The sequence below is a fragment of the Nothobranchius furzeri genome, chromosome 3 (genome assembly GCF_043380555.1).
Source record: "Nothobranchius furzeri strain GRZ-AD chromosome 3, NfurGRZ-RIMD1, whole genome shotgun sequence".
Classification (NCBI taxonomy): Eukaryota; Metazoa; Chordata; class Actinopteri; order Cyprinodontiformes; family Nothobranchiidae; genus Nothobranchius; species Nothobranchius furzeri.
The window spans coordinates 26,163,851-26,190,788 of NC_091743.1; the positions used below are offsets into that span (position 1 = coordinate 26,163,851).

The following is a 26,938-nucleotide window of genomic DNA, read 5'->3' on the forward strand; positions in this document are numbered from 1 at the left end:
CTCTTTCACTCGTGTGTAAATCCGTTTACGGCATGCATGTGCCTTAGTTTAACTATTCTGGGAGGTATGTCATTAAAGGTTTGACCAGAGGTACGTCTGCTCTGAGACTTTACTAATCCACCCCTCCCAAAAAACAAACCTCATAAACAGCTTTTTATTTATTTCAGCTGTTATAGGTCCTACAAAATGGATCAAATCTTTTCTCTGAGGCAGGAAGCAATGTGTGTGTGTGTGTGTGTGTGTGTGTGTGTGTGTGTGTGTGTGTGTCCTAACATTTCTCTCGGTGTGGGTTCCCATGGGTGGGAGCACACCCACCTAAGGAGGTCCAAAATCCAAGTGGGGCCCAAAATGGTGGACCCCACTCCGATTTCAATTAAAATGAGCTCAGCAGCCTCCCCTGATGCTACCATTGCTTTTTTTTTCATGTCAAAAAATTGTCCCCTAAGGTAGCAAAAAGTGGGCAAGTGTGTAAAGGTGTGTATCCTGCAGCCGACCGTAACCGGAAGTCAGGATATACACTTCCCGCAAAATCTTATACACACCGCGGGAGTCTGAAACCTTTGGCCAATGACATTGCTGCACTGAGGAAAACTACCGGAAGTACACAACAAGAAGAAAATAACACGGATTGAAGACAAAAAGACGACGGAGTGATTGGATTATTTTGAATATTTTTACATTTACCGACCTCTGCATGCAGCAGGTAAGCTAGGCATGGTTCAGAAGAGTTTATATTTTGGCGTTCTGTTGGGATGTATTTAAGCTGGCTGCCATGTGGCTAACTTTAGCAACATAATATTATAAATAGTTCGTTGTTTACTCACCCAGACAAGTTTGGAGTTATTTGGAGCCGCTCAGAAGGAGTTTTTTTATCGAGTCGCCATCAGTTTATATCCATATAATGCCAATGGGAGCAAAACTGCAGGAGTTGTTGCTGCATTATCTGCCCTCAAACTCCTTCATTTAACCAAGTGTTCTTATTAAACGTTAACACTACTCCCATCGGAGTTCAGAAAATCTCGTAAGTGTTTATTTGTTCGGTTTGGGGTGATTTCAAGGCAAAAATACAACAATATTGTGCGATTAAAACAGCGTCACGGCCAGTCGCCATCTTGGTTGTAGTCCGGCCAGCACTTTAACTCTGTGCTCTGCAACGGTCGGTTTGACAGAACTTGCTGCTGTTGACATCAGTGTAGTTCGGGTTTGCGTGTTTCCAAATTGCAATAATCGAATGACCAATTGGACTAAATTCAGCTTCTACAGACTCTTTCAGCAACCTACGCGGACTACAGCCGTAATGGCGGAGGGCTGCAACGTTATTGAAATCTCAGTTGGAATCGGTTGCATTAAAAGCCTGTAAAATTCCAGAAGCTAATATGTTAGCACCTTTGAGACGTGCTGAACTCACAGAGGAATTTTTTTTAACTATTCTCAACAAAACATTGTTAAATGAAGGAGTTTTGGGGCAGATAATCTTATAATATCCTGCCCTGATAGGCTCCCATTATATGGATATACAGTGATAGCAACCTGATTAAAACTCCTCCTGAACTACGCCAAGTAGGTCCACACTTGTCTGGGTGAGTAAATTAACGTAATATTTGTTAAAAAAGTTAGCCTGGCCAGCCAGACTCGCTCTGTGCAGAATTGAACAGAGTGAGTCTGGCTGGCCAGGCTAAAAAAAAATAAGGTCCAGGTTGAAAATGCTGCATGTGTCAGTGATGTTGTTGTACCAGAAGTTTGACAGCCCTAGTTTAGATTAGTGACTGAGTGGCTTTGCAGCACAGCTTGGTTATTATATAACAAACTAACTTCTTGGCTTCAACAGGCTCGGTCAGCTCTCAGTGTACACATTTCAGAATTTGTATATTTCATTATCCTGTGTTTGATGTTAAACAATGTGCATCATGCAATAGCAAAGCTCAATGCACAGCTGCTGTATGTGTGTTTGTATGAATGTTCTAGATTTTATTTTTCTCTTGCTATTTTTCAAAAACCTTTCTGTGAGATTTGCCTTGACTAAGTACTAATTACGATTATTTTCACAGAGCCATTATGTCCACAAGAAAGAGGAGGAAAAAGCCTATAGATGATGCAAAGACACACATCCTGTCCTGTACTGACAAGGTTGGGTTTATGTCGAGATACATTGACGGTTACAAAGGTAATTTGCGAAAATTTCTTGACACAACTTGTGTTTTTCAAAAGCAAAGCAGTTGACAAGTTGACAAGTAATTAAAATTGCGCCCACATTTTCAAAGTTAAACACATTTCTTTTAACAACGGTAGTTTTTTCATCTTTACTGCAAACTCACTGATGCACCTGCAGCCTCTCAGAGTTCATGCTGCTCTAAACATTGAAAGAATGATTTAATTTTCTGTTGCTGACTTCTGATTACCTTAAATGGTGTCTGTTTGTTGCTACCAGCAGGTACAAAAAGGAACTTATTTTTATTTGACTATTTTTCTGTCCTGTCTGTTTATCATCTTCCTTCATCTCATCTCAATCCTAAAGAAAAACTGCTATCTGGCTTCATATATATTCACCTTATGAGTTACCTTTGAACTGCAGTTCTAAAAGATCTACCGACCGCAAATATAGAGGAGTGTGTGCTACGCACAGACCGCATCAGTGAGGTGAAGTCACAGCAGAATGAAACAGGTGATGCGCTCTGCTCCACAGCAGCAAAATGCATCAGGCACAAATAAAAGACAGAAAACATGAAGGGATATGAGCCGACATGAACGATTATGTGTTAAATTTGTTTTTGAGATGGCGACACTTTGAGAATGTAGCTGTGGCTGTGCTCAGGATGCATCTGTCTGGAGTGCATCAACGATCAGAGCTCTGCGCCTCTCAGCTCTAAATAATCTTGGAGAGTTCACATAGATAATGTAATATAAGTGGAACCATTGATTTTTCGAAAAAAATGGTAAACTATTGTGTGGAGGATCTACAGACTCCAGTAGTCTGTAGATGAACAGCACCTTCTTCCTTTTCTGGTGCATTTTGTGCAGCTGAAAACACGGTCGTTTCTGCTCCACACCAGACCAGAGGATTACAATCCCAGTGATGTGACGGGAGTTCAACATGCCTCTTATCCTCCAGAGCCACTTGGTGGAGTTTTGAAAAATATTTGATGGCTCCTACCCAGATCAGCATTGGAGCTCTAGAAGAGGATAGAGCTTTCAAAAATTCCTAGCGAGGCGGGGATGCTGGTTTCTAGGTCAGAACTGGATAGGAACTTGTGCTCCTAACCTCAAGAAGAGGATGCAAAGCTTTTAAAAGATGCTAGCGGGCTAGGGAAGCTGGTTTCTGGGTTGTGCTCTGGATAAGATGACATGCGTCTCTCCCTCTCTCTAAAGCGCTAAGCTACATTACGTGAATGGATATTAGCAAGTATTAAACAGCTGACAAATGCTCATTGCCAAGAATCAATATTATATTAACTGACCAATAATATTTTAATTGTCTACACCAGGGATTCCCAAAGTGTGGTGCCGCTAGGGGGTGCGCGAGGTGAAAAGTGTAATGGCTGCGGAGCTCAGAGAAGTCTGTCAAAAGTCACCATTAGCGTAGCCAGAAACTCATTTGTGGGTGGGCCTAAGAAAAAGTAAGTGGGCCCAATGAACGTAATTGAAAACAAGTATATTTTGCTTGTGTGTGTGTGTGTGTGTGTGTGTCCTCCGCACATGCCCTAGCTCAGGGGTCGGCAATCCGCGGCTCTGGAGCCGCATGCGGCTCTTCCATGCGGCTCTCTGTGCTTGTAAAATAATGAATGGATATTTAAATAAAATGCTTTGTATTTTACTGAATTAATTTTACATCTGTAAGCTAATTCTAAATGTAAAGATTGTCTGCGTAAACCTGAACAGGTCCAACCCGGTCTACTGTGAGACCGGGTTGACGCGTCACGCATGTGCGTAAACATAGGCGCTTTCTGAGCTGAAGACGATGTGAGATTCTGGGACTCTCCTCAGACGCCACATTGGAGACAGGAACAAGCACAATTCAGCCAAAGTTTCATCATCAGGGAACATTTTCTAAGTGACAAGTCTCTCTGCTTTTAACTGTTCTGTTTTCTTGTGAAAATTGTTACAAATTTAACTTGATTAACACCAGAGCCAGGCGCACTGCGCCGTTGTCTCGGTCACTGTAAATGAGGGAGAAACAAAATGATCGGATCCTTTTCTGAACTTCCCCACCTACAAAGTTTAATTACAACAATCAAACGTGACAGAGCCTGGATTTGTATTCTGAACAGTCTAAACATGTTTTAAAAAGAAACGTATGACAAAAGTGGCACCTGCTCAGTAAAACCACCAACAGGGTGAAAAATATCAAAATATTGTAGCAGAGACGGGCTACAACTTCTGGATCCACTTTATATAAATTGTTTTATTGATTACCTTCTTATGAAAGATAACTTTGACGTACACGAGCGACCGGTACCGGCTGCTGTCACCTGTTGTTAGCAGCGCTCTGCTGTCTGAGGGTAGGCCCCGCCCACAACGCCGCAGCTGCTGCAGTGTTTTCTTTACTGTGGGAAACGGGTAATAATGGCTCTTTGATGGGAACAGGTTGCCGACCCCTGGTTTAGCGTGACGTCTGATATGTGTATATATATATATATATATATATATATATATATATATATATATATATATATATACATATATATATATATATATATATATATATAGCCATGCCCTGATGTGGGGCTGGGGGGTGTGTCAACATGGTCGGGACATAGAAGGGGGTGCGCGGCTAAATAAGTTTGGGAACCACTGCTCTACATGACAGTAGCATTTTGTTAGCGCACGAGTTGTAGCAAGCTAGCTAGCATCGTTCACTCACAGAGACACCTGCTCCTCCACAGAACCTCCTGACACCACAGATAAATCTCTCTGCTTTGGCTGATGATTTCTCCCTCTGGTTTGTCTCTAAGCTGCAGTTTGCTCTTTAAGGCAAATTTCATCTGTATTGATCCAAAAATGACAAGGAAAGGGTGAAGTTAGTAGGGATTGCATTATTAAACATTAAAAGTAGATGTCAGAATTCACATGAATGAATTTCAGTTCTTTTCTTGTTTCTCTTGGCCTGTTAGGACTTATGTGTCATTTACTGAGCTCCTAAGGTATTTAAAAAGCATTTATTTAGATTTTTAAAAAAGATGCAGGAACCTTGAAATAGCACTTTCTTCTCTATTTCTTCCTCTGCATACATTTTTTCCTCACAATCTCTGGGTGTCAAATCTCAATTATTACAAACTTGTAAATCATAATGTCATTGCACTTGTGAAAATAGATTTAAATGCATTTTTAGTTTACTGCAACTTAAAGCTCATTTGCACCATACATTATTGAACTAGTCAATCTATTTGTTGTATATACATTTGTTATATTGCTTTTCTGTCTCATATATTGCAAATAGGAATACTTTTTTGTATTGCTATTTAATATATAGTTCCATGCCTTGCTGTGGCCCCACTGTAATTTTCCAGTCTGGGATCCATCTACATCTGTTTGTCGGTTTATGTCAAGTCTGAGTTGCATGGGTTAGGGTGCATCGGTGTTGTTACACTTCACTGGTGTGTTACGTGGACCAAATGGTACACAGCACTCTCAGATTAAGGGAAAGTAACAGAGCATAGACAGGACCTCAGTGATACATTCATATGGATGGGTTGGCATCAAAAACATGTTTTGGCCACAGAAAGCCTGATCAAAAATCTGTTTACCTGCAAGGAGAATGTTGAGCATTGTCTGCAGGTTATATACCGACTAGACGCAAGAACCTCAGCCTCACTTTAAAATACTGTAGTATCTCTTTTGAGTCCCAGAATGAAATGTTTAATTATTATATATTTTATAGGAAGAGGAGTGTTTGCCACACCCCCCAATGAACCAGGGGACTTCGTCTTGGAGTACAGGGGTAAACTCCTCACAAAGGAAGAATGCGAGTCAAGACGATACTCAGAGACTGAAAGCAAATTTCTCTTTGGCTTTAAGTGGCAGAACCATTGCTTATGGTAAACATGGAAAAATGGATGATTTTTATTGATTAGAGAAATTCCGAGTTATCCCTGGAACAAGGGTTTAATACTTGATAAACTAATTAAAGCACAAATATTAAAATCTTTTGAAAACAATTATTTCAATAAAACTGTTAAAAAATGTAAAACTATTACAATTTTTTTTAATACTTTTCAGCCTGGATGCATCTGAAGAAGATGGCTCTCTCGGAAGATTGGTCAATGACAACCACAAAAATCCTAATTGCGTTATGAAAAAAATCATAGTTGACAACAAACCACATTTGTGCCTTTTTTCTCTGAAGAAAATAGAAATAGGAGCTGAAATTTATTACAACTATGGTGATTCAAAATGGCCTTGGCGCAGTAAGGTGAGTTGGTTGCTATTTCTCCAATATTAACCATGCTTCCAATATTACTCTTGGTTGTCTATGGAAATGCATTTCATCTTTGATCTGTGATATGTTTTATTCATCTACAATCCAGGTGGGAAAAAACAAGGCTCCTGCAGCAGCAAAAGAGAACCTATTGGGTGGGGAAGGCCAGGTAATGCCACACACACCGTCATGTTTCCAGTCATGTTCTTATGGGGTCCTTCCATTTTCCAAACACATTTCTATCTGGAGTCTCTCCTTTACACACTCGTATGTCTAGTCTGACCCAAGTGGGGCCCTTCCGTCCAGTTCTTCTTGTAGATGTTTTTAGTGCACTATGGTAACACCAGACATGACCTCTGCTGTGATTTTAACATTCATAATTGTATACCGTCTGAGCTTTTACATGTTTTAAACTAATTTTTTGATTCATCCACTGTGAACTCCTGGAATTGTCATGAGAGCTGCTCATTACCAGTAGTCCAGAAGGCCACGCCATGTTCTCAGTTGTCGTTCTGTGCTGCTGTTTCACAGTTAGATGATCTTTTTTGCCTTCGAAAGTCTCTTCATATAGTTCTGAGTCTTTTCTCTGTTATCTATATTTCAGATGAAAGGCCTTCAGACTCCTGCTGCAGCAGAAGAGAATGAGGCCAGCCCTGTTCCTCAGATGCTTAATGATGGACCAATCCCAGATGAGACCTACACACAGGTAAGAGTACATTCAAACACCTTCTTCTGTGCTGACATGTATGTGGTGTTGTTCTACTACTAAACTGGACCAATGCTCATGTGGCTGTATGGTAGTCAGGTGAACCTATTGGGTGGGGAAGGCCAGGTAATGTCACACACACCGTCATGTTTCCAGTCATGTTCTTATGGGGTCCTTCCATCTTCCAAACACATTTCTATCTGGAGTCTCTCCTTTACACACTCGTATGTCTAGTCTGACCCAAGTGGGGCCCTTCCGTCCAGTTCTTCTTGTAGATGTTTTTAGTGCACTATGGTAACACCAGACATGACCTCTGCTGTGATTTTAACATTCATAATTGTATACCGTCTGAGCTGTTACATGTTTTAAACTAATTTTTTGATTCATCCACTGTGAACTCCTGGAATCGTCATGAGAGCTGCTCATTACCAGTAGTCCAGAAGGCCATGCCATGTTCTCAGTTGTTGTTCTGTGCTGCTGTTTCACAGTTAGATGATCTTTTTTGCCTTTGGAAGTCTCTTCATATAGTTCTGAGTCTTTTATCTGTTATCTATATTTCAGATGAAAGGCCTTCAGACTCCTGCTGCAGCAGAAGAGAATGAGGCCAGTCCTGTTCCTCAGATGCTTAATGATGGACCAATCCCAGATGAGACCTACACACAGGTAAGAGTACATTCAAACACCTCCTTCTGTGCTGACATGTATGTGGTGTTGTTCTACTACTAAACTGGACCAATGCTCATGTGGCTGTATGGTAGTCAGGTGAACCTATTGGGTGGGGAAGGCCAGGTAATGCCACACACACCATCATGTTTCCAGTCATGTTCTTATGGGGTCCTTCCATCTTCCAAACACATTTCTATCTGGAGTCTCTCCTTTACACACTCGTATGTCTAGTCTGACCCAAGTGGGGCCCTTCCGTCCAGTTCTTCTTGTAGATGTTTTTAGTGCACTATGGTAACACCAGACATGACCTCTGCTGTGATTTTAACATTCATAATTGTATACCGTCTGAGCTGTTACATGTTTTAAACTAATTTTTTGATTCATCCACTGTGAACTCCTGGAATTGTCATGAGAGCTGCTCATTACCAGTAGTCCAGAAGGCCACGCCATGTTCTCAGTTGTTGTTCTGTGCTGCTGTTTCACAGTTAGATGATCTTTTTTGCCTTCGAAAGTCTCTTCATATAGTTCTGAGTCTTTTGTCTGTTATCTATATTTCAGATGAAAGGCCTTCAGACTCCTGCTGCAGCAGAAGAGAATGAGGCCAGCCCTGTTCCTCAGATGCTTAATGATGGACCAATCCCAGATGAGACCTACACACAGGTAAGAGTACATTCAAACACCTTCTTCTGTGCTGACATGTATGTGGTGTTGTTCTACTACTAAACTGGACCAATGCTCATGTGGCTGTATGGTAGTCAGGTGAACCTATTGGGTGGGGAAGGCCAGGTAATGTCACACACACCGTCATGTTTCCAGTCATGTTCTTATGGGGTCCTTCCATCTTCCAAACACATTTCTATCTGGAGTCTCTCCTTTACACACTCGTATGTGTCTAGTCTGACCCAAGTGGGGCCCTTCCGTCCAGTTCTTCTTGTAGATGTTTTTAGTGCACTATGGTAACACCAGACATGACCTCTGCTGTGATTTTAACATTCATAATTGTATACCGTCTGAGCTGTTACATGTTTTAAACTAATTTTTTGATTCATCCACTGTGAACTCCTGGAATCGTCATGAGAGCTGCTCATTACCAGTAGTCCAGAAGGCCATGCCATGTTCTCAGTTGTTGTTCTGTGCTGCTGTTTCACAGTTAGATGATCTTTTTTGCCTTTGGAAGTCTCTTCATATAGTTCTGAGTCTTTTATCTGTTATCTATATTTCAGATGAAAGGCCTTCAGACTCCTGCTGCAGCAGAAGAGAATGAGGCCAGTCCTGTTCCTCAGATGCTTAATGATGGACCAATCCCAGATGAGACCTACACACAGGTAAGAGTACATTCAAACACCTCCTTCTGTGCTGACATGTATGTGGTGTTGTTCTACTACTAAAATGGACCAATGCTCATGTGGCTGTATGGTAGTCAGGTGAACCTATTGGGTGGGGAAGGCCAGGTAATGCCACACACACCGTCATGTTTCCAGTCATGTTCTTATGGGGTCCTTCCATCTTCCAAACACATTTCTATCTGGAGTCTCTCCTTTACACTTTCGTATGTCTAGTCTGACCCAAGTGGGGCCCTTCCGTCCAGTTCTTCTTGTAGATGTTTTTAGTGCACTATGGTAACACCAGACATGACCTCAGCTGTGATTTTAACATTCATAATTGTATACCGTCTGAGCTGTTACATGTTTTAAACTAATTTTTTGATTCATCCACTGTGAATACCGCATCCAGTTTAAGGTCTTAACTATTGTTTACAATGCCCTAAATGGTCCAGCTCCCGCTTCCCTGTCAGAACTGCTCAAGCCATATGTACCATCCAGAAGCCTAAGATCGGCAGATCACCTGCTCTTTTGCACCCAAAGATGAAATATAAATCCAGTGGGGAGCGGGCCTACGTGTTTGCTGCCCTCAAACTTTGGAATGCTCTTCACCTCAGTGTTCGACAGGCCCCGTCACTGTGTCATTTCAAGTCAGTGCCGAAGGCCTATTTTTATCATTAACTTTGATCAATGATCAGGCTGTTAGTGTTTTAGTCTGTGGTGTCTTCCCTGTTGACATGTGCTTACCTTTTAGTATGTTTTTTTAAAATATTTTTAGTCATGACCTTGTTTTTACTCGTTATTTTTTTTTTAATCTTTTAATTCTTTTAATTTATTATCCCTTTTATCCTTTATAATTTTTTTCAATCTTGTTTGTTATTTCGGGGTTCTTTTTCTATCTTTGTTCGGTGTTTCACTACGGGGAATCGCCCTGGCGTGACCAACTACGGAAGCTCCATTGACATCACGTCTGTCCCTGACAGACTGGTAGCGCCGTGCCCAGGCTCCGCCCACCCAGTATATACACGGCCAACCAACCCCTCCTACTCATTCTCGCTTTCTTGCTTTCTTCCCGTGAGAAACTACACTTTGCTCCCTCAGCGATTTTCAGGCTATCTTTGGTCAGCTGCTTAACTGTTCCCAGGCGTACCATCAGGATCCGTCGCCGAACGCAGTCCCAATGCAGTCTGGATTAGAGCTGAGTAAGTGTTTCTAAGTCACTTGGCACACTTTGCTAGGAACCATTACCGCGTCACGGCGAACTGCTCCCGCGGCTACTCGGTTGTCATTGACGGAGTAGTATTAGCGAGTGTGGCTCAAGCTAACGCGTTGTTGCGAGCTTGTCCTGTTCTTATTTAGCATTTACTCGCTAATGAGCTATTTTGTTGCAGCTAACGTGTCACGACTAGTTGTCCTACATATAAAATATAGCTATAGTTGCAGACTTACACCTGCTAACTAGCTTGCTAACGCTTTTTCAGGCTAATCTGTCACGACCAGTCGGTTTTTCAGCTATGGCTTCCACCCCTACCCAGACGGAAGGGTCGGAACCAAAGGCTAAAGAGGCTGCATCCCGCCTGTGCCCGGCGTCATGTGGGGCTTCTATTTCAGGCAGGGACCCTCATCCTATTGTCATAGTGTGCATGGGTGCTGCTCACGCCCAGGCATCGCTGGCTAACCCGCAGACATGCCCTCACTGCTCCTCCATGCCAGAGAAAAAGGAGGCTTAGAGTGGCAGTGGCTAACAGCCGGAACCCAGGCCTCGGCTTGGCCACACCTGTGATGCAGGTGACGACCATCAGCCGCGAGCCTCCACAAGTTGGGCAGATATGATGGAGGAGGAGCCCCCGCTACCACTTCTGTTCGAGGGACTGGTTGACAGTGGGCTGCTCGATGCGGGTGATTACCTCCTCTATTTGGACATGGACGAGGAGGAAGAGGATTCCACCTTCCCGGCTCAACACTCTAGGCCACCTAGCGGCACTGGGGTGGCATCACAGGGGGACACCGACGTGTACGAGGTTTGCAGGCGAGCAGCTGCAAAGCTCAACATTCAGTGGCCGGCAGCCCAAGGGACAGAAGGTGTGGGACGAGACCTGTATGAGGCTTCCACTGTCCTCCGCTCCACCCAAGTGTTACTGGTCTAGCTCATTTAAAAGCAAACTCCCCACCAAGGGATACTCCAAACTGGAGGTGCATGGGATGGGGGAATTGGGGCTGGCCGAACCCCCAACTGTGGAGCCTTCAGTGGCATACCACCTTCACCCCAACCGCAGATCCGTGTCAGCGTCATCCAGCATCTCTCTCCCATCTAAAACGGATCGTCTCACGGCATCCATTTTTCAGAGGATGCACACATATGCTGGCCAATCTGTGTGTTCCCTCAATGCAGTTACTCTAATGTCAGCTTATCAAGGAGAATTCCTGGAGGAAATGGGTCGTCAGCTGGACTCTTGGGCGCCTAACCCGGCTTTATGGGATGAAATCTGTGTGGTGAATGATCTCATCCTGCACTCTTCTAGAGGAGCAGTCCAGGGCTGTGGACGTGTGATGGGTTTCGGGTGAGAGAGCCTTGTGGCTAAACTTGTCAGGCCTAGGTGACAGCCAGAAAGCTGATGTCATGGATGCAGCATTTGACCCTGTCAAAGGTCTCTTTGGCCCGCCCTGGAGAAGATGACTGAGACAAGCACCCGCAGGAAGCAGGAAGGTGAGGCCCTCAATCTCTGCTTGCCTCGTAAACATAACCCTCAGCCACCTCAGGCACCCAAGCCTGGGTTTGCAGCAGCTGCCCCAGCGGCAAAGGGTCAACAGGGTGGGGCTAGACCACAGCGATCGGCAGGTGGTCAGCCAAACAAGGCGGAGAACCCTCGCCCATGGGGGAAGCACTCTTTTGCAGCAGCAGCCGCGAGGAACCGCCCGTCTCACCCCAGCGAGGGCAAGAGGAAGAAGTCATCCTAGCTGCTCTTGCTTCTCCTCTCCAGAAAAAGAGGAGGTTTTCAGAGGTACAAACAGACCTCTGTGTTCAGGGTTCAGACACTCCTGTGGTTCCCGGTCCAGCAGGAGTGGCGAGTGTGTGGAGCAGAAAACGCAGTGTCACCAAACACTTTTCATGAGCATGCAGTTAGTGTCACCAAGCACTTTGTTCCCAGATGTGTGCAGAAATGTTCAGGGGGGTCATTTAAAAATAAAGACGGCTTTTCTGCAGCCAGGCGTTCAGTCAAGGGCAGACAGCTCCCCACAAAAAATAATAAACAAACCCCATCAGGTCCCTCTGCGCCCAGCAGAGGGCCCTCTCACTCTTCCCACGGGACGAGTCGAGGCTGCTCAGGTGACGGAGATGACGTCACCCAACAGCGGCTTGCTTTCGGTGCGGGCCAAGAGGTGGCGCGCATGCGCAGTTCCCTCGTGGGTTCTGATGACAGTTTGTTGGGGTTCCAGGCTTCAGTTTGCCTCAAAACCTCCCCGTTTCAATGGGATAATAACGTCAGTGGCAAGAGAGGATTCGGCGCATATCCTGGAAAACGAAATTGCTTCACTGTTGAACAAAAAAAGCGATCAGGATGGTGCCGAGCGACGAGGCCCACCAGGGTTTTTATTCGCTCTACTTCCTTGTTCCACAGAAGGATGGGAAATCTCTCCGTCCCATACTCGACCTGCATGTGTTAAACAAACACTTACGCAAGTACACTTTCAGAATGTTGACTCACAAAACACTCTGCCGTTCCATCTGCCCAGGAGATTGGTTTGTCACGATTGACCTCGCAGATGCCTATTTTCACATCTCTATTTATCCTCTACACATGAAGTTTCTCAGGTTTGCCTATCGGGGCACAGCCTACGAGTTTCAAACCATCCCGTTCGGGCTGTCATTAGCATCGAGGGTTTTCACCAAGTGTGTGGAGGCAGCGCTGTCCTCACTGAGGACTCGCGAGATCAGAATTTTCTCTCACATAGACGATAATCTGATTTGCGCTCCCTCCCGGGAGCAAGCAGCCAGCGACGCGCTGGTGGTGTTGAGCCATCTGACCGACCTGGGATTGAAAATAAACTGGACAAAGAGCAGTTTATTCCCCAGACAATGCACAGAATATCTGGGTCTTCAGATAAACTCTCTCTCTTATCGCGTTTCGCTGTCAGAAGAGGATTGCGTCCTTCACACAGTGTGTCGCACGTTTTCAGTTAGGATACCGTGCGTCGTACAGACTTTGCCAGCGCCTTCTCGGCCTCATGGCGTCAATGATTTCTGTGGTGCGACTGGGGCTTCTTATGATGAGAGATGTTCAGTGGTGGGTGAGGTTGTTAAGACTATGCTCCCGCCGTCATCTCCACCGCAGAGTGAAGATAACTCCGGCGTGCATGTCAGCTCTCCAGCCTTGGAGAGACTGAACAGTTCTCACAACTGGGGTTCCGCTGGGGGAGGTGGTGTCCAGAGTTACCATGACGACGGACGCGTCTCTTACAGGTTGGGGGGCCACCTTGATGGGGAGAGCAGTGAACAGCGTTTGGTCACGCAGTTTGAAACGGGTTCACATAAATGTGCTGGAACTCCTAGCAGTGTTTCTGGCCTTAAAGCACTTCCTGCCCTACTTAAGGGACCGTCATGTCTTAGTGAAGACAGACAACACCACAGTGGTAGCTTATATCAACCGTCAGGGCGGGACACTCACCCTACAGCTGCACTCACTGGCCAAGGAAATAATTGTGTGGTGCAGCTCCAGACTCCTCTCAGTCCGCGCAACACATGTGGCGGGCAGCTTGAACAGAGGGGCAGACCTTCTGTCCAGAGGAAATCCTCTGTACGGAGAATGGAAACTCCACCCCAAGGTGGTGCACCAAATATGGCTGAGATTCGGTCAGGTTACCGTAGATCTCTTCACCTCGTGGGAAAGCGCCCACTGCCCACTCTTCTTCTCCCTGACAGACGCGGACGCGCCTCTGTGAGTTGACGCATTGGCTCACCAGTGGCCAAGAGTGCTGCTGTACGCGTTTACTCCTCTCAGTCTGATTTCCTCCATTCTAATAAGAGTGAGGGAACAGGGCCTGTCTTTGATCTTGGTGGCTCAGTTGTGGCCATCCAAGCCATGGGTGGCTTAAATAATCCAGATGCTTTGGGACGAACCCTGGCCCCTGCCTGTCCGCAGTAATCTCCTGTCCCAAGCCAGGGGAGAGATTTATCACCCTCACCCAGACCGCTTGTCTCTGTGGGCCTGGCCCGTGAGAGGTGGAACCTGAGCGTGGCAGGCCTGCCCCCAAGTGTCATTGACACCATTCAAAACGCTAGGGCCCCCTCAACTTGCTCTCTTTACAGCTGTAAATGGAGGGTTTTTGAGGTGTGGTGTGAAGAGAAACGTGTCATCCCATTTCAGTGTTCGGTGGTGGATGTACTCTGTTTTTTGTAGAGTCTGATGGACAAAGGTAAAGCTTTCTCCACTATTAAGGTGTATCTGGCTGCAATTTATGCATGCCATGTGGGGTTTGGTGACAAACCGGTGGGGCAACACCCATTAGTGAGTCGCTTCATGATGGGTGCTCGCCGTAAGCTACCAGTCTTTAGGCCACTGGTACCACTGTGTGACTTCTCTCTAGTTCTGGAGGCCCTCTGTCATCATCCTTTTGAACCTATAGATGGGGCTGGATTGAAATTTCTCTCTTTAAAAACTGCGCTGCTCTTAGCTTTAACTACAGCAAAGAGAGTGAGTGACATTCAGGCATGGTCAGTCAGTCCCTCGTGTTTACGGTGGGCCCCTGGCTACACTAAAGTGTGTCTGCGGCCCAATCCAGCTTTTGTGCCTAAAGCTAATGACGTTAACATGATAGGCGGTATTATTAGGAAAGGATGTGCGAACATCACCGCTGCTGCTGCGTTGAAATTCACTAGTCTGGAGCTGGTGAAAACACGTCATTTACTTAAAGTTATCGAGGATTTTGTGCCCAAATGCTTTTTCCTTCCCTTGATGAAATATCCACTATTGCAAGTCAACCTGTGGTTATCCTTTCTTGTAAAGGCGGCATTAAGAACATTGAGTGGCCAGTAAAATTTTGAATCTGGTGGATGAAAAAGTTAAATTCCTGCCCTAAGAGTAATGATGACCGGATAAGAGAATAATTCTATAGTTGTATACTTTTGCAGATTGCCCACAAGTTCAGCTTTCCAATATTTGTTCAACTATCTTTTTAGACCATTCACATGGAGGGACCTTTAGCAGAGGACATTGAAGGTATGTGTATGCAATGTTCTTAAATTGATGCTAAATTATCTGTTTTACCTGTTTTGTGTATTTTATTCTTACAAGTAATTATTTACGTCCAGATGTCTGTGTGCTAGGTGACAAGGGGTCAGACGATGAGGTCAGCATGTCATCCAGGCAAGAATGTACCTCCATATCAGAAAGTCAAAACCAAAGAGTGTCTGCAACAGGTGAGCTTCAATGCAGTTCTTACCTTTGGTGCATTTTCACACAGTGCATGACAAAAATTAGCATCAACAACCCCATCTCCCTCCTTTGTCCCAACCACCTCCTCCTCCTGCAACTCTGTCAGGAGACCTGTCTGATGCAGAGGCTGCACAATCAACACAGTCAAACACAACCCCAGTTTTAAAACTGAACATTGGGTTAGTACTGCCTTACATTACAAGCAGCTTTAACTTTTAGGTTAGCGTGCATCCACCTGCTGCTTATAGGTTGCTTCAATCTCTCTGCGTGGACTTCACGCAGGGATAGCATAGCTACAAAACACCTCTCTCATTATAGAACATCTGGTAGGTCCACGATAAAGTGACGCAGGACAATTCCCTGAGCACATTTATCTGCTGAATAATTGTGATTGCACAAGGGGGAGATTAAAAGATTAGTTTTATTTAGAACAATTTAAATCACGTTTACCTCATACATGGGTGAGAGAGACGGACAAAAATAGATTCAAAGAAGGATTTTATTACAAGAAAGGACTCACATATATTTATATGCACGTACAGTACATTAAGACACACGTGACAAACATTAATAATAGAAGGAAAAGATGGTTTTACACTGTCAGAACAAGCAGCGGAGAGCCAACACGCCAGAAGCCTGTTCCAGGCCTCTCGACACCTCAGCTCTCGGTCAGTCCTCTGCACTCCAAATGGTTTTATTCCACCCACAGTCTTCCAAACAAAGACCCGTAAATCTCTGTCAGGAGGTTTGGCCAACCACCGCATGTCTAAGGCGGGGATTTCTCAAGTCACAGAGTTTTTGTTGAAAGCCAAAACCTGCTGGCTACTTAATTTATGACTGACAGCCAGGAATTCAGTTTCCAAAGCTACGAGTTACCACTCACTCTTGCAACCTCCAATGTAACCATCCTGTAAGACCAAGTGAAGAGGACAAAAAGGCCCTTTAACTGAAAACAACTGAGGATAAGAAAAAACCCTTTAATCCACAAGTTTATTATTTTATTACTTAAAAAGAGGAGCATTTTAAAAATACCTATCATTATCCAAGTCTCCTTCATGGCAGCAAACGGACTCCACGGTTGTTGCTCCACGGCTGAGCAGTGACCGCATTTGCACTACAAAGGGTTGCCAACCCTCTCCTCACTGTCATCTTTGTCCGTAGCCGCTGCGCCCCTCCTCCTCATTACTGGCTTAAACGCATACTGTATGCCATCGGGTTAGATGACATGAACTAAACTCGCTCAGCTTCATCTTGACATTTTTCCTCTTCAACTATGTACTTGTTCTCCACTCGCTGTAACTGTGTACTCGTGCAGAATTGAGGAGAAAAAATGTCTTAATAGCCATGCAATCTCTCCATGAAGTCTGTGCCCTGAGATTGGAGCAACCTATAAACAGTAGGTAAGTGCACACTAACCTTAACTATAACGCTACTTGTAATGTCAGTAACAACGGTCGCTGTCTGGTGAAATCAGTTCATATTCCATGCTTTCGTTCTTTTTTAAACACAGAAACAGTTTTGTTTACCTGTTTTGTAGCTACAGTTTCGCCGACGGCTGCCGTCGGTGAAACTGTAGCTACAAAACAGGTAAACAAAACTGTTTCTGTGTTTAAAAAAGAACGAAAGCATGGAATTAGAACCACGACACAGTAAGAACACACCTAAGAAATCAGTTCATTTTATGTTGTCCAACATCCAATCTTTGAGGCGTACAGCTACTTCAGCACTAGTGGGCTGCGTAGGACAGTCTTTCGTCTGTACACTATATGAGGAAATGTATTGCTTGAGGACCACAATCCTGCAAGTCTTAGATGTTTCCCTGCTGCAACACACCTGATTCATTGTGCAGAGCTTGGCAACAAGCTGTTTAATCTATTTAACTTGAATCAGGCGTGTTGAAGCAGGGAAACATCTCAGACCTGTAGGATGTGGGTCCCTAAAGAGTGAAGTTGGCCATCCCTGGGCTAACATGACAATTAATATTTTTACTTCACTAGTCACTTGAAAATGATTTAGAATAGGAGACAGAATGAAATTCCGTCTCTCCCTTTAAGAGACACAAATTCCATATACTTATTTTATAAAATAACAACCACTATACTGACGGCTATTACATATTTTGTGTATTGTATACTTTAATAAAGTTATTTCTTGATCCAGATGTCAGTATGCCAGAAGAGGGGTCAGAACATGAGGTCAGCATGTCATCCCTGCAAGAATGTACCTCCACGCCACAAGTCCAAAACCAGACTGTCTCTGCAAAAAAGAGAGGTAAGGGCTTGCACTCTCTTGCACTCTGGGGCATAAGGACCCGTTTTACTGTGCCATGGTTTATCGTCCTCCTGGTCCAAACAGTTCTTTTCTTAAGGAGTTTAGTGTCTTTCTATCCTCCACCTTGAAGCTGTCCAGACTGGTTATTGTTGGTGATGTTAACATCCACGTAGGGCTGGGCAATATGGCCTAAAATCAATATCACGATATATTGAGGATTTGAACCTCAATAACGATAAATGGACGATAACAACAGGTATGTGCAGAAACAAAAGTTGTTCACTAGATGGGGCTGTCACATGTATTACGTTGAATCACATTTTTATGTGACTCAAGGTGGTACAGCTTCTTAAAGGGACATGAACATTGCCAACTTACACACCTTTTTTTTTTAATCAAATTTATTGACATGGGAAAAATTATCTCGATAAGAGGCAGAAATTTCGATAGTGATACATTTTCGATTTATTGCCCAGACCTACATCTACGATGATGCCTCAGACCACTTTCTCATTACCTTGTCCAGCCTCCTGACTCCTTCAGCTTTACCCAGCATGTTGCTGGCCCCACACACACCAAGGGACACACTCTAGACCTTGTTTTTACTTTGGGTCTACATGCTGGTAGTGTTTGTCCTGAGGATGTTCATATTTCAGATCCCCATTGCGTTATCTTTAACTTGTCAGTTTCCCCACCTCCTGCTCACCTTCTGGTTAGTTCTCGTTTTCTTAATGAGAGCACAGCTAGCAAATTTTCTGCTGCTATTGATCCACCCTGTTCTTCTGATAACGACCCAGATTCCTTAACTTCTCAGTTTAACAAGCACTGCATTTCCATTCTGGACAACATCTGTCCTGTCAGAACCAGATCAGTTCCTGCAGTGAACCCTACTTCCTGGGGGCAGCAGTAGCTCAACAGGTTGAGCGGGTTGTCCAGTAATCGGAAGGTTGCAGGTTCGATCCCGGCTCCGGACAGAGAATGCTGCTGTTGTGTCCTTGGGCAAGACACTTAACCCACCTTGCCTGCTGGTGGAGGTCAGAGGGACCGGTGGCGCCTGTGCTCGGCAGCCTCGCCTCTGTCAGTGCGCCCCAGGGCAGCTGTGGCTACATCATAGCTCATCACCATCAGTGTGTGAATGTGTGTGTGAATGGATGAATGATACACTGTAGTGTAAAGCGCATTGGAGTCCTTACTCTGAGAGGTGCTATACAAGCGCGGGTCATTTATCATTATCATTTAATGACAGCCTTTGCAGCCTAAAGCACCAATGCAGAAAAATTGAGCGTGTTAAAGTGGAGAATGCTCCCTTTACGTGAAATAAGGAATGTTATTTTAACAACCTTTGGAAATGATTAATATTGATTGAATATTAATTCGGACAACGCTTATTTTTCTCAGAAGACCTAAAGAACTTTTTATTCTCAGGTATTTAGACTCGCTTGAATAAAGATCAACCTTCAACAATTTTAAAAGAATTTAATTTATAAATCACAATTTAAAATCTCACACAGTTAACAATTCCCTGATGTTTAATGAGCTAAAATGTGCATGAGAGCAGAGCTTAGCTGAGGGCTTAGTTCATCTGTCTGAAACAGAAATGATGTTTTGGGTTAGTCTACTGTGTCGCTTTGGAACAAGAAGTGATCATGAGTGCCCTAAATCACCTGGGGGGTGTCTTGGACGGACCCCGGTCGATGGAGGAACACGGTTGCTCCCAGCTGGTCTCCCAATCCGTGAGGCTTTGAGGTTAAAGTCCACTGGTCAAAATCAGTCTCTGATTGGCTCAAGTTTAAGCAAACCGTTCCACGTTTGATGGTGGAACTCAGTTGGTGTTTTCAGCTTGCTTGCAAGTGTCCAGAACCTGGCAGCGTGCCAAAGTTCTGATGTTGTCGAAGAGGAATTCACGGGCCCTGTGAAGTCTCAACGAACTGACTCTCAGCTCGCTTGTCAGTAGTTTTGTAGAACGACCCCCCTTCCCGGGGCATTCCCAGATCGTGACGTCTTTGCCCTTGAGAAGCTCTGCTCTTGCCTGCTGTGTGTTTAACAATATGTGGTGTATTATTCGTTATCACATCATCTCCATTAAACATCATTTACAAGTTTGATCACAAATTGATTCAGCAGTTGATCATATTAATTAATTCATCAACAGATCTCATTCTTTATTAAAATCATAAGATGAACAGTTCAGCTGTCCTCCTTCCCCACACTGCGTCCTTGACGACTGGTTATCAGAACCCAGCCTCTGCCGTCCTTGCAGAAGGAGAGTGTGTCTCAGCAGCCATCTCGGCTCCAGGTAAAAGCAGAGGCACATGTCGGGTCAGTTTGACCCGTCACAGAGGTTGATGGTCAGTAGCTTGTTGTTGTTACAAGCGCTTGTGGAAGAAAACCCGTCTCCATGTCCATCTGCTGCATCTAAAGAATCTTCTGACTTCCTTTAACTCTGCAGTCAGAGATGCAAAGGTTGACTATTTCTCCAACCTGGTGTCCCAGAGCAAAGAGAATCCCAAGGTGCTGTTTAACACCATCAGAAGCATCTTCTCCCCTGCCTCTCCTACAGCCTCCATTCACTCTGTTGTAGACTGTGAGAACTTTCTGTCTTTCTTTGTGGACAAAGTCAATAAGGTCAAATCTAGCATCTCTCCCTCAGCCTTATCTCTGCCTCTCCTGACTCCAACCAGGCCCATCATCCTACATAGCTTTGCTCCTGTTTCTTTGCCTGAGTTAACCAAACTAGCCAACTCTATGAAGACCTCTGCATGCCCCCTCTACATCTTACCCTCATCTTTGTTTAAAAGTGCTTCTCAGTCCATCGATCCCAGCGTGCTCTCCACAATTAATGCTTCTCTGGTTTATGGTCAGGTCCCTGCTTACTTTAAAAACGCTGTGGCCATCTCCAAGGTCCTCCACCACCTCCCTCACCCATGGTGTCCCACAAGGTTCTGCACTGGGGCCTCTACTCATCTTCCTCTATCTGATTCCTCTTCAGCACATCCTGAGCTCTTTCAGAGGAATCTCCTACCATCTTTATGCAGATGACATCCCAGCTGTACATCTCCTTTAAGCCCCATGAGATGTCTAAGCTGCAGCTGTTACACACCTGCTTAGACTCTATCAAAACCTGGATGGCTGGGAGCTTTCTTCAGCTGAATGAAGATAAGACTGAGATCCTCATCTGTGCCCCAGACAAGCTGGTTCCCAAAGTCAGAGATCTTGGTCAGCTTGCTTCTCACACCAAACCCTCCGTCAGGAGTCTTAGTGTGACCTTTGACCCGGCTCTCACCCTGGATTCTCAAGTCCGTTCTCTTGTTCGCTCTTCCTTCTTTCATCTCAGGAACATTGCAAAGCTGAGTCCCATTTTGTCCTGCTCTGAACTTGAGACAGTTCTCCACACCTTCATCTTCTCACGCTTGGACTACTGCAACTCTTTTCACGTGTCTGAGCAGAACCTCCCTGAACCGTCTACAGGTGGTTCAGAATGCCTGTCAGCTCAGCTTCTAACCAGGACCTCCAAACACACCCACATCACCCCGCTTCTCCTCCAGTTTCAGTGGCTGCCAGTCAACTTCAGGGTTCATTTCAAGATCATGGTTCTGGTTTATAGGGCCTTACATGGACAAGCACCACCATACTTTGGTGCTCTTCTCAGACCCTACACCCCAGCAGGTCCCTGAGGTCCAGTGACCAAAGCCTACTGTTAGTCCAGCTCAAGGCAAAAGACCAAAGGTGACAGATCATCTGCTGCTGTAGCCCCCAGACTCTGGACCTCTCTTCAAGTACATGGAAATGGTACAAATGGAATTCTGTTACCTGATTTGTTTACATGCAGTAAGTTTTGTGCTGACCACCATCAGAGGGCCTTGGGGATTTTTGAGACTGAATTTGTGGAATAATTTTGGACAATAACCAAAATTGTTGTAATTCTAAAACAGTGGGTCTTACAGTGTTAATCAAGATTAAAACTTCTTTATAATAGAAAACCTACATTGTTTTGTTTTTGTCCACACAGAAAAACAAACAGCTGTCAAGAGAAGCTGGACCCCAGAAGAGTGTGCTGCAGTGGACAAACATTTGAGGAGATTTATCGTGAGGAGTCAAGTTCCTGGTAAAGAAGAGTGTCAGCGCTGTATTACTGCTGCACCTGAAGCTCTCAGAAACAGAGACTGGAAAGCTGGTAAATATTATGTTAAAAATCGCATTACAGCCCTGAGAAGAAAAGTAGTATGAAAGCACCTAATTGAACGGAGGTAAAAGCAAAACATTGGATGTCAAAATGTTTTGTCCTTTGTTGTGTTTGTTGTTACTTTTTGTTGTTTTTGTAAGGGTTTGCTCAGGTTTTATGGCTGTTCCGTTGTGTACAAATAAAAACATTTCACAGTTTTTTTTTGTATATTTTTTACACCTGTAATAACAAGGCATTTTGAATGCAGTCCAATGAAACGCATAATTTCAATGCCAATGTAACAAAAAATGTTGGGTTTGCATAGAACTTCAAACTGATATTGTTAAAACATTCAGTGGAGATTAGATTAATGATTTAATAATTAAAAAAATCACAAGCATATGGCATAAAATGTAATTAAATTGGTCATTTCAATTTTGTTATTAAACTGTCTTTGAAGCTGAATGTCTTGTAATCTGTCATCGCAGATAGAAATGTTCACACATATACATAATCACTTATTACAAAAAAATATTTTAGTCCAACATGAGGAAACTGGGAGTAATAATAAAGACTGGTATCAGCAGCTGCAGATAGTGACCGTGGGCCCCATTAACATATAAAAACTTGATATGTACGTGTGTATGTGAATGGACCTCACAAGTATGCAATGCTAGAAACGGTCCCCACAAGTGGCCAAATACCTTTTTGGTCAAAACTTTAGAAATGTGTTAAATTGAAGTGATATTAATGATTTAGATTTTTTTTTACATCTAACCTTGTTTTTAAAAGCGATGTAGGACCACTGGAAAGGGTGGATCCCATAAAGCATAGAAAAACCGGTGGGCCTCATAAGGGGCAAAAACCAGAATGCGTGTGTGTGTGTGTGTGTGTGTGTGTGTGTGTGTGTGTGTGTGTGTGTGTGTGTGTGTGTGTGTGTGTGTGTGTGTGTGTGTGTGTGTGTGTGTGTGTGTGTGTGTGTGACAGTGAAAACAAAATGTGACTCTAAAGGCAGGAGGCGATGGTTAAGCTTTCACCTAAATAGCTCTTTGAAACAATAGCAAGTCATTTGCTTTTGTGAATTGTTACCATGCCGACTTGGTTAGAATGAATCAGAACTTTGTTTTAAAACTTTCCCGCCACTCTTTCAATTCAGCCCACCTGCAAAAAAAAAAGTAATTTGCTTTTTGTGTGTTGTTTCTGTGACGATTTGGTTCAGCCAGATCTTTGTTTTAAAACTTACCGCCACCTGCAGAACAAAAAGGAAGTCATTTGCTTTGTCAGAAGTCGCTGGCCGTGCAAAATTGTTTAGAATGAACTTTAAGAAAGCTCAACAGATCTTAAAAAGCATCACGCTGAGGTAAGGATCAACTTTTGTTCTTATAGGCTTGAGTATGCAGGCTGGTTTACAACAGTACCTTAAATGGTTTAGGATGGTAAACCATTGCTTTTGTGAAGTGATAGAAATGTTTGAATGGTTTAGTCAAAGACAAATGTTTGAATGTAATCCCTTTACTTCTTAGAGAAGTGTGTGTGTGCGTGTGTGTGTGTGTGTGTGTGTGTGTGTGTGTGTGTGTGTGTGTGTGTGTGTGTGTGTGTGTGTGTGTGTGTGTGTGTATGTGTGTGTGTGTGTGTGTGTGTGTGTGTGTGTGTGTGTGTGTGTGTGTGTGTGTTGTGTGTGTGTGTGTGTGTGTGTGTGTGTGTGTGTGTGTGTGTGTGTGTGTGTGCTTACAACCATTAATTTGATGTGCTGCTGGACAGAGAGTTTTACACAATAGTTTTAGTTCTGGTCAAAAAGTGTCAGTGAGCTGCATGTAAATAACACATTTAAACACAAAGTTTAAGACTGAACATACGAAATCCAACGTGAACATCTCAAAGAGAGTATTAATGACATAGACAAATGTGTCACTCTGAAGAGTTTGTGTGTGTTCAGCAAAAGGCTGCAAAAGTTCATGCATTGACTTCAGCTTCTGCCACTCACTCAAGAGCTAGCAGACCATACCATCTTGTCTGCTACTACAAAAACAGATTCTTTAACTTTGAGGAAACGTACAGCCATTTCATTCACGCTGAGGTAAGGATCAACTTTTGTTCTTATAGGCTTGAGAATGCATGGTGGTTTACAACAGGACCATAAATGGTTTAGGATGGTAAACCATTGCTTTTGTGAAGTGATAGAAATGTTTGAATGTAATCCCTTTACTTCTTAGAGAAGTGTGTGTGTGTGTGTGTGTGTGTGTGTGTGTGTGTGTGTGTGTGTGTGTGTGTGTGTGTGTGTGTGTGTGTGTGTGTGTGTGTGTGTGTGTGTGTGTGTGTGTGTGTGTGTGTGTGTGTGTGTGTGTGTGTGTGCTTACAGCCATTAATTTGATGTGCTGCTGGACAGAGAGTTTTACACAATAGTTTTAGTTCTGGTCAAAAAGTGTCAGTGAGCTGCATGTAAATAACACATTTAAACACAAAATTTAAGACTGAACATACGAAATCCAACGTGAACATCTCAAAGAGAGTATTAATGACATAGACAAATGTGTCACTCTGAAGAGTTTGTGTGTGTTCAGCAAAAGGCTGCAAAAGTTCATGCATTGACTTCAGCTTCTGCCACTCACTCAAGAGCTAGCAGACCATACCATCTTGTCTGCTACTACAAAAACAGATTCTTTAACTTTGAGGAAACGTACAACCATTTCATAGGTACTTGACAGTGTGTGGGGCTGTCATTCACAACAGTTAGGCCGCACTCATCCACTGTCAGTGAGCCATTTTTTTCTTAGAGCTCGGCTTTTCACCATTCGGACAGATCTGAGCTTTTAAAGAGTTAAACACAATAGGATTACACTCAGAAGGGAGGGGCTGTGGGAACCGATGGGCTATCACAAAAAAGAAACCACACACCATTACACACATTAGCCTATGACGTGGGATATCATGGACGCTCAACAATACGCCATTGATGATGCGGCGTGGGGGGTCTAGACCATCTGGACACGTTCAACAATACGCCATTGATGATGCGGCGTGGGGGGTCTAAACCATCTGGACGATCAACAATACACATGTCCATTTGATTAATGATACGGAAGGGGGGGGGCAAAGATTGAACAATACACCTGTCCATTTGATTAATGATAGGAAGGGGGGGCAAGGTCAAGGGTCAAATGAACAATAGGAATGAAAGGTCAAAGAACAATAGACCTGTCAAAATGTTTGACGAAAGGTGTCTTATAATTCTCTCTCTTTCGTGCAACATAATTCTGGGTGCCATTTACAAACCATAAGTGCTAATGACTCCATTCCTTTTTGTGGTTGTAGGGGCTGTTGATTGGAGTACACTAAAACAAACCTGATCTCTCTAGGACATTCAGAAGCCAAGTTATAAGCCCACAAATGTGTAACTGGACTACTTCGTTAAAGTGACACCAGATCCGGTGACCTTTGGGACATGGTTTGACCCCCTTAGGAAAGTGCTATCATCATGAAACGTTCAGATCACTTACAACTCAATAGATTCTACCTTCCTGTAACGTTTCAGCCTGATTGGACCTTGTTTTCACACAAATGAACCCAGAATGATGTGAAATTGTGCTTCGTGCAACATAATTATGGGTGCCATTTAAAAACCATAAGTGCTAATGTCTCCATTCCATTTTGTGGTTCTAGGGGCTGTTGATTGGAGTACACTAAAACAAACCTGATCGCTCTAGGACATTCAGAAGCCAAGTTATAAGCCCACAAATGTGTAACTGGACTACTTCTTTAAATTGACACCAGATCCGGTGACCTTTGAGACATGGTTTCACCCCCTTAGGAAAGTGCTATCATCATGAAACCTTCAGATCACTTACAACTCAATAGATTCTACCTTCATGTAACGTTTCAGCCTGATTGGACCTTGTTTTCACACAAATGAACCCAGAATGTTGTGAAATTGTGCTTCGTGCAACATAATTCTGGCTGCCATTTAAAAGCCATAAGTGCTAATGACTCCATTCCTTTTTGTGGTTGTAGGGGCTGTTGATTGGAGTACACTAAAACAAACCTGATCGCTCTAGGACATTAAGAAGCCAAGTTATAAGCCCACAAATGTGTAACTGGACAACTTCTTTAAATTGACACCAGATCCGGTGACCTTTGGGACATGGTTTGACCCCCTTAGGAAAGTGCTATCATCATGAAACGTTCAGATCACTTACAACTCAATAGATTCTACCTTCCTGTAACGTTTCAGCCTGATTGGACCTTGTTTTCACACAAATGGACCCAGAATGATGTGAAATAGTGCTTCGTGCAACATAATTCTGGGTGCCATTTACAAACCATAAGTGCTAATGACTCCATTCCTTTTTGTGGTTTTAGGGGCTGTTGATTGGAGTACACTAAAATAAACCTGATCTCTCTAGGACATTCAGAAGCCAAGTTATAAGCCCACAAATGTGTAACTGGACTACTTCTTTAAATTGACAATAGATCCGGTGACCTTTGGGACATGGTTTGACCCCCTTAGGAAAGTGCTATCATCATTAAACGTTCAGATCACTTACAACTCAATAGATTCTACCTTCCTGTAACGTTTCAGCCTGATTGGACCTTGTTTTCACACAAATGAACCCAGAATGATTTGAAATTGTGCTTCGTGCAACATAATTCTGGGTGCCATTTACAAACCATAAGTGCTAATGACTCCATTCCTTTTTGTGGTTGTAGGGGCTGTAGATTGGAGTACACTAAAACAAACGTAACCTCTCTAGGACATTCAGAAGCCAAGTTATAAGCCCACAAAGGTGTTACTGGACTACTTCTTTAAATTGACACCAGATCCCGTGACCTTTGGGACATGGTTTGACCCCCTTAGGAAAGGGCTATCATAATGAAACGTTCAGATCACTTACAACTCAATAGATTCTACCTTCCTGTAACATTTCAGCCTGATTGGTCCTTGTTTTCACACAAATGGACCCAGAATGA

At 43.8% G+C, this 26,938-nt stretch overlaps 1 protein-coding gene across 6 annotated transcripts; it reads left to right on the forward strand.

The window, feature by feature from the left end:
• Positions 1-615: 615 nt before the first annotated feature.
• On the forward strand, positions 616-22,235 carry LOC129155807 (uncharacterized). Of its 6 annotated transcripts, none has more exons than XM_054735541.2 (13): positions 616-703; positions 2,049-2,164; positions 5,876-6,032; positions 6,214-6,406; positions 6,522-6,581; positions 7,017-7,118; positions 7,680-7,781; positions 8,343-8,444; positions 9,008-9,109; positions 15,285-15,324; positions 15,417-15,524; positions 17,701-17,811; positions 21,821-22,235. In XM_054735541.2, the coding sequence occupies exons 2-13, from the start codon at positions 2,056-2,058 to the stop codon at positions 22,036-22,038; spliced, it is 1,404 nt and encodes a 467-aa protein (XP_054591516.1). In that variant the 5' UTR covers positions 616-703; positions 2,049-2,055; the 3' UTR covers positions 22,039-22,235. The 6 variants fall into 6 exon arrangements, with proteins under 6 accessions (XP_054591516.1, XP_054591518.1, XP_054591520.1 ...); XM_054735543.2 differs by having other exon boundaries at positions 15,432-15,524; XM_070549833.1 differs by lacking the exon at positions 616-703 and adding an exon at positions 1,448-1,580.
• The last annotated feature ends 4,703 nt before the right edge of the window (positions 22,236-26,938 follow it).

Excerpts from the sequence above, each read along its gene's own strand:
- LOC129155807 (XM_054735541.2), top strand. The coding sequence starts at position 2,056 with ATGTCCACAAGAAAGAGGAGGAAAAAGCCTATAGATGATGCAAAGACA. Across the intron at positions 6,033-6,213 it reads TGGCAGAACCATTGCTTATG|CCTGGATGCATCTGAAGAAG; the intron begins GTAAACATGGAA and ends AATACTTTTCAG. Across the intron at positions 6,582-7,016 it reads TATTGGGTGGGGAAGGCCAG|ATGAAAGGCCTTCAGACTCC; the intron begins GTAATGCCACAC and ends TCTATATTTCAG.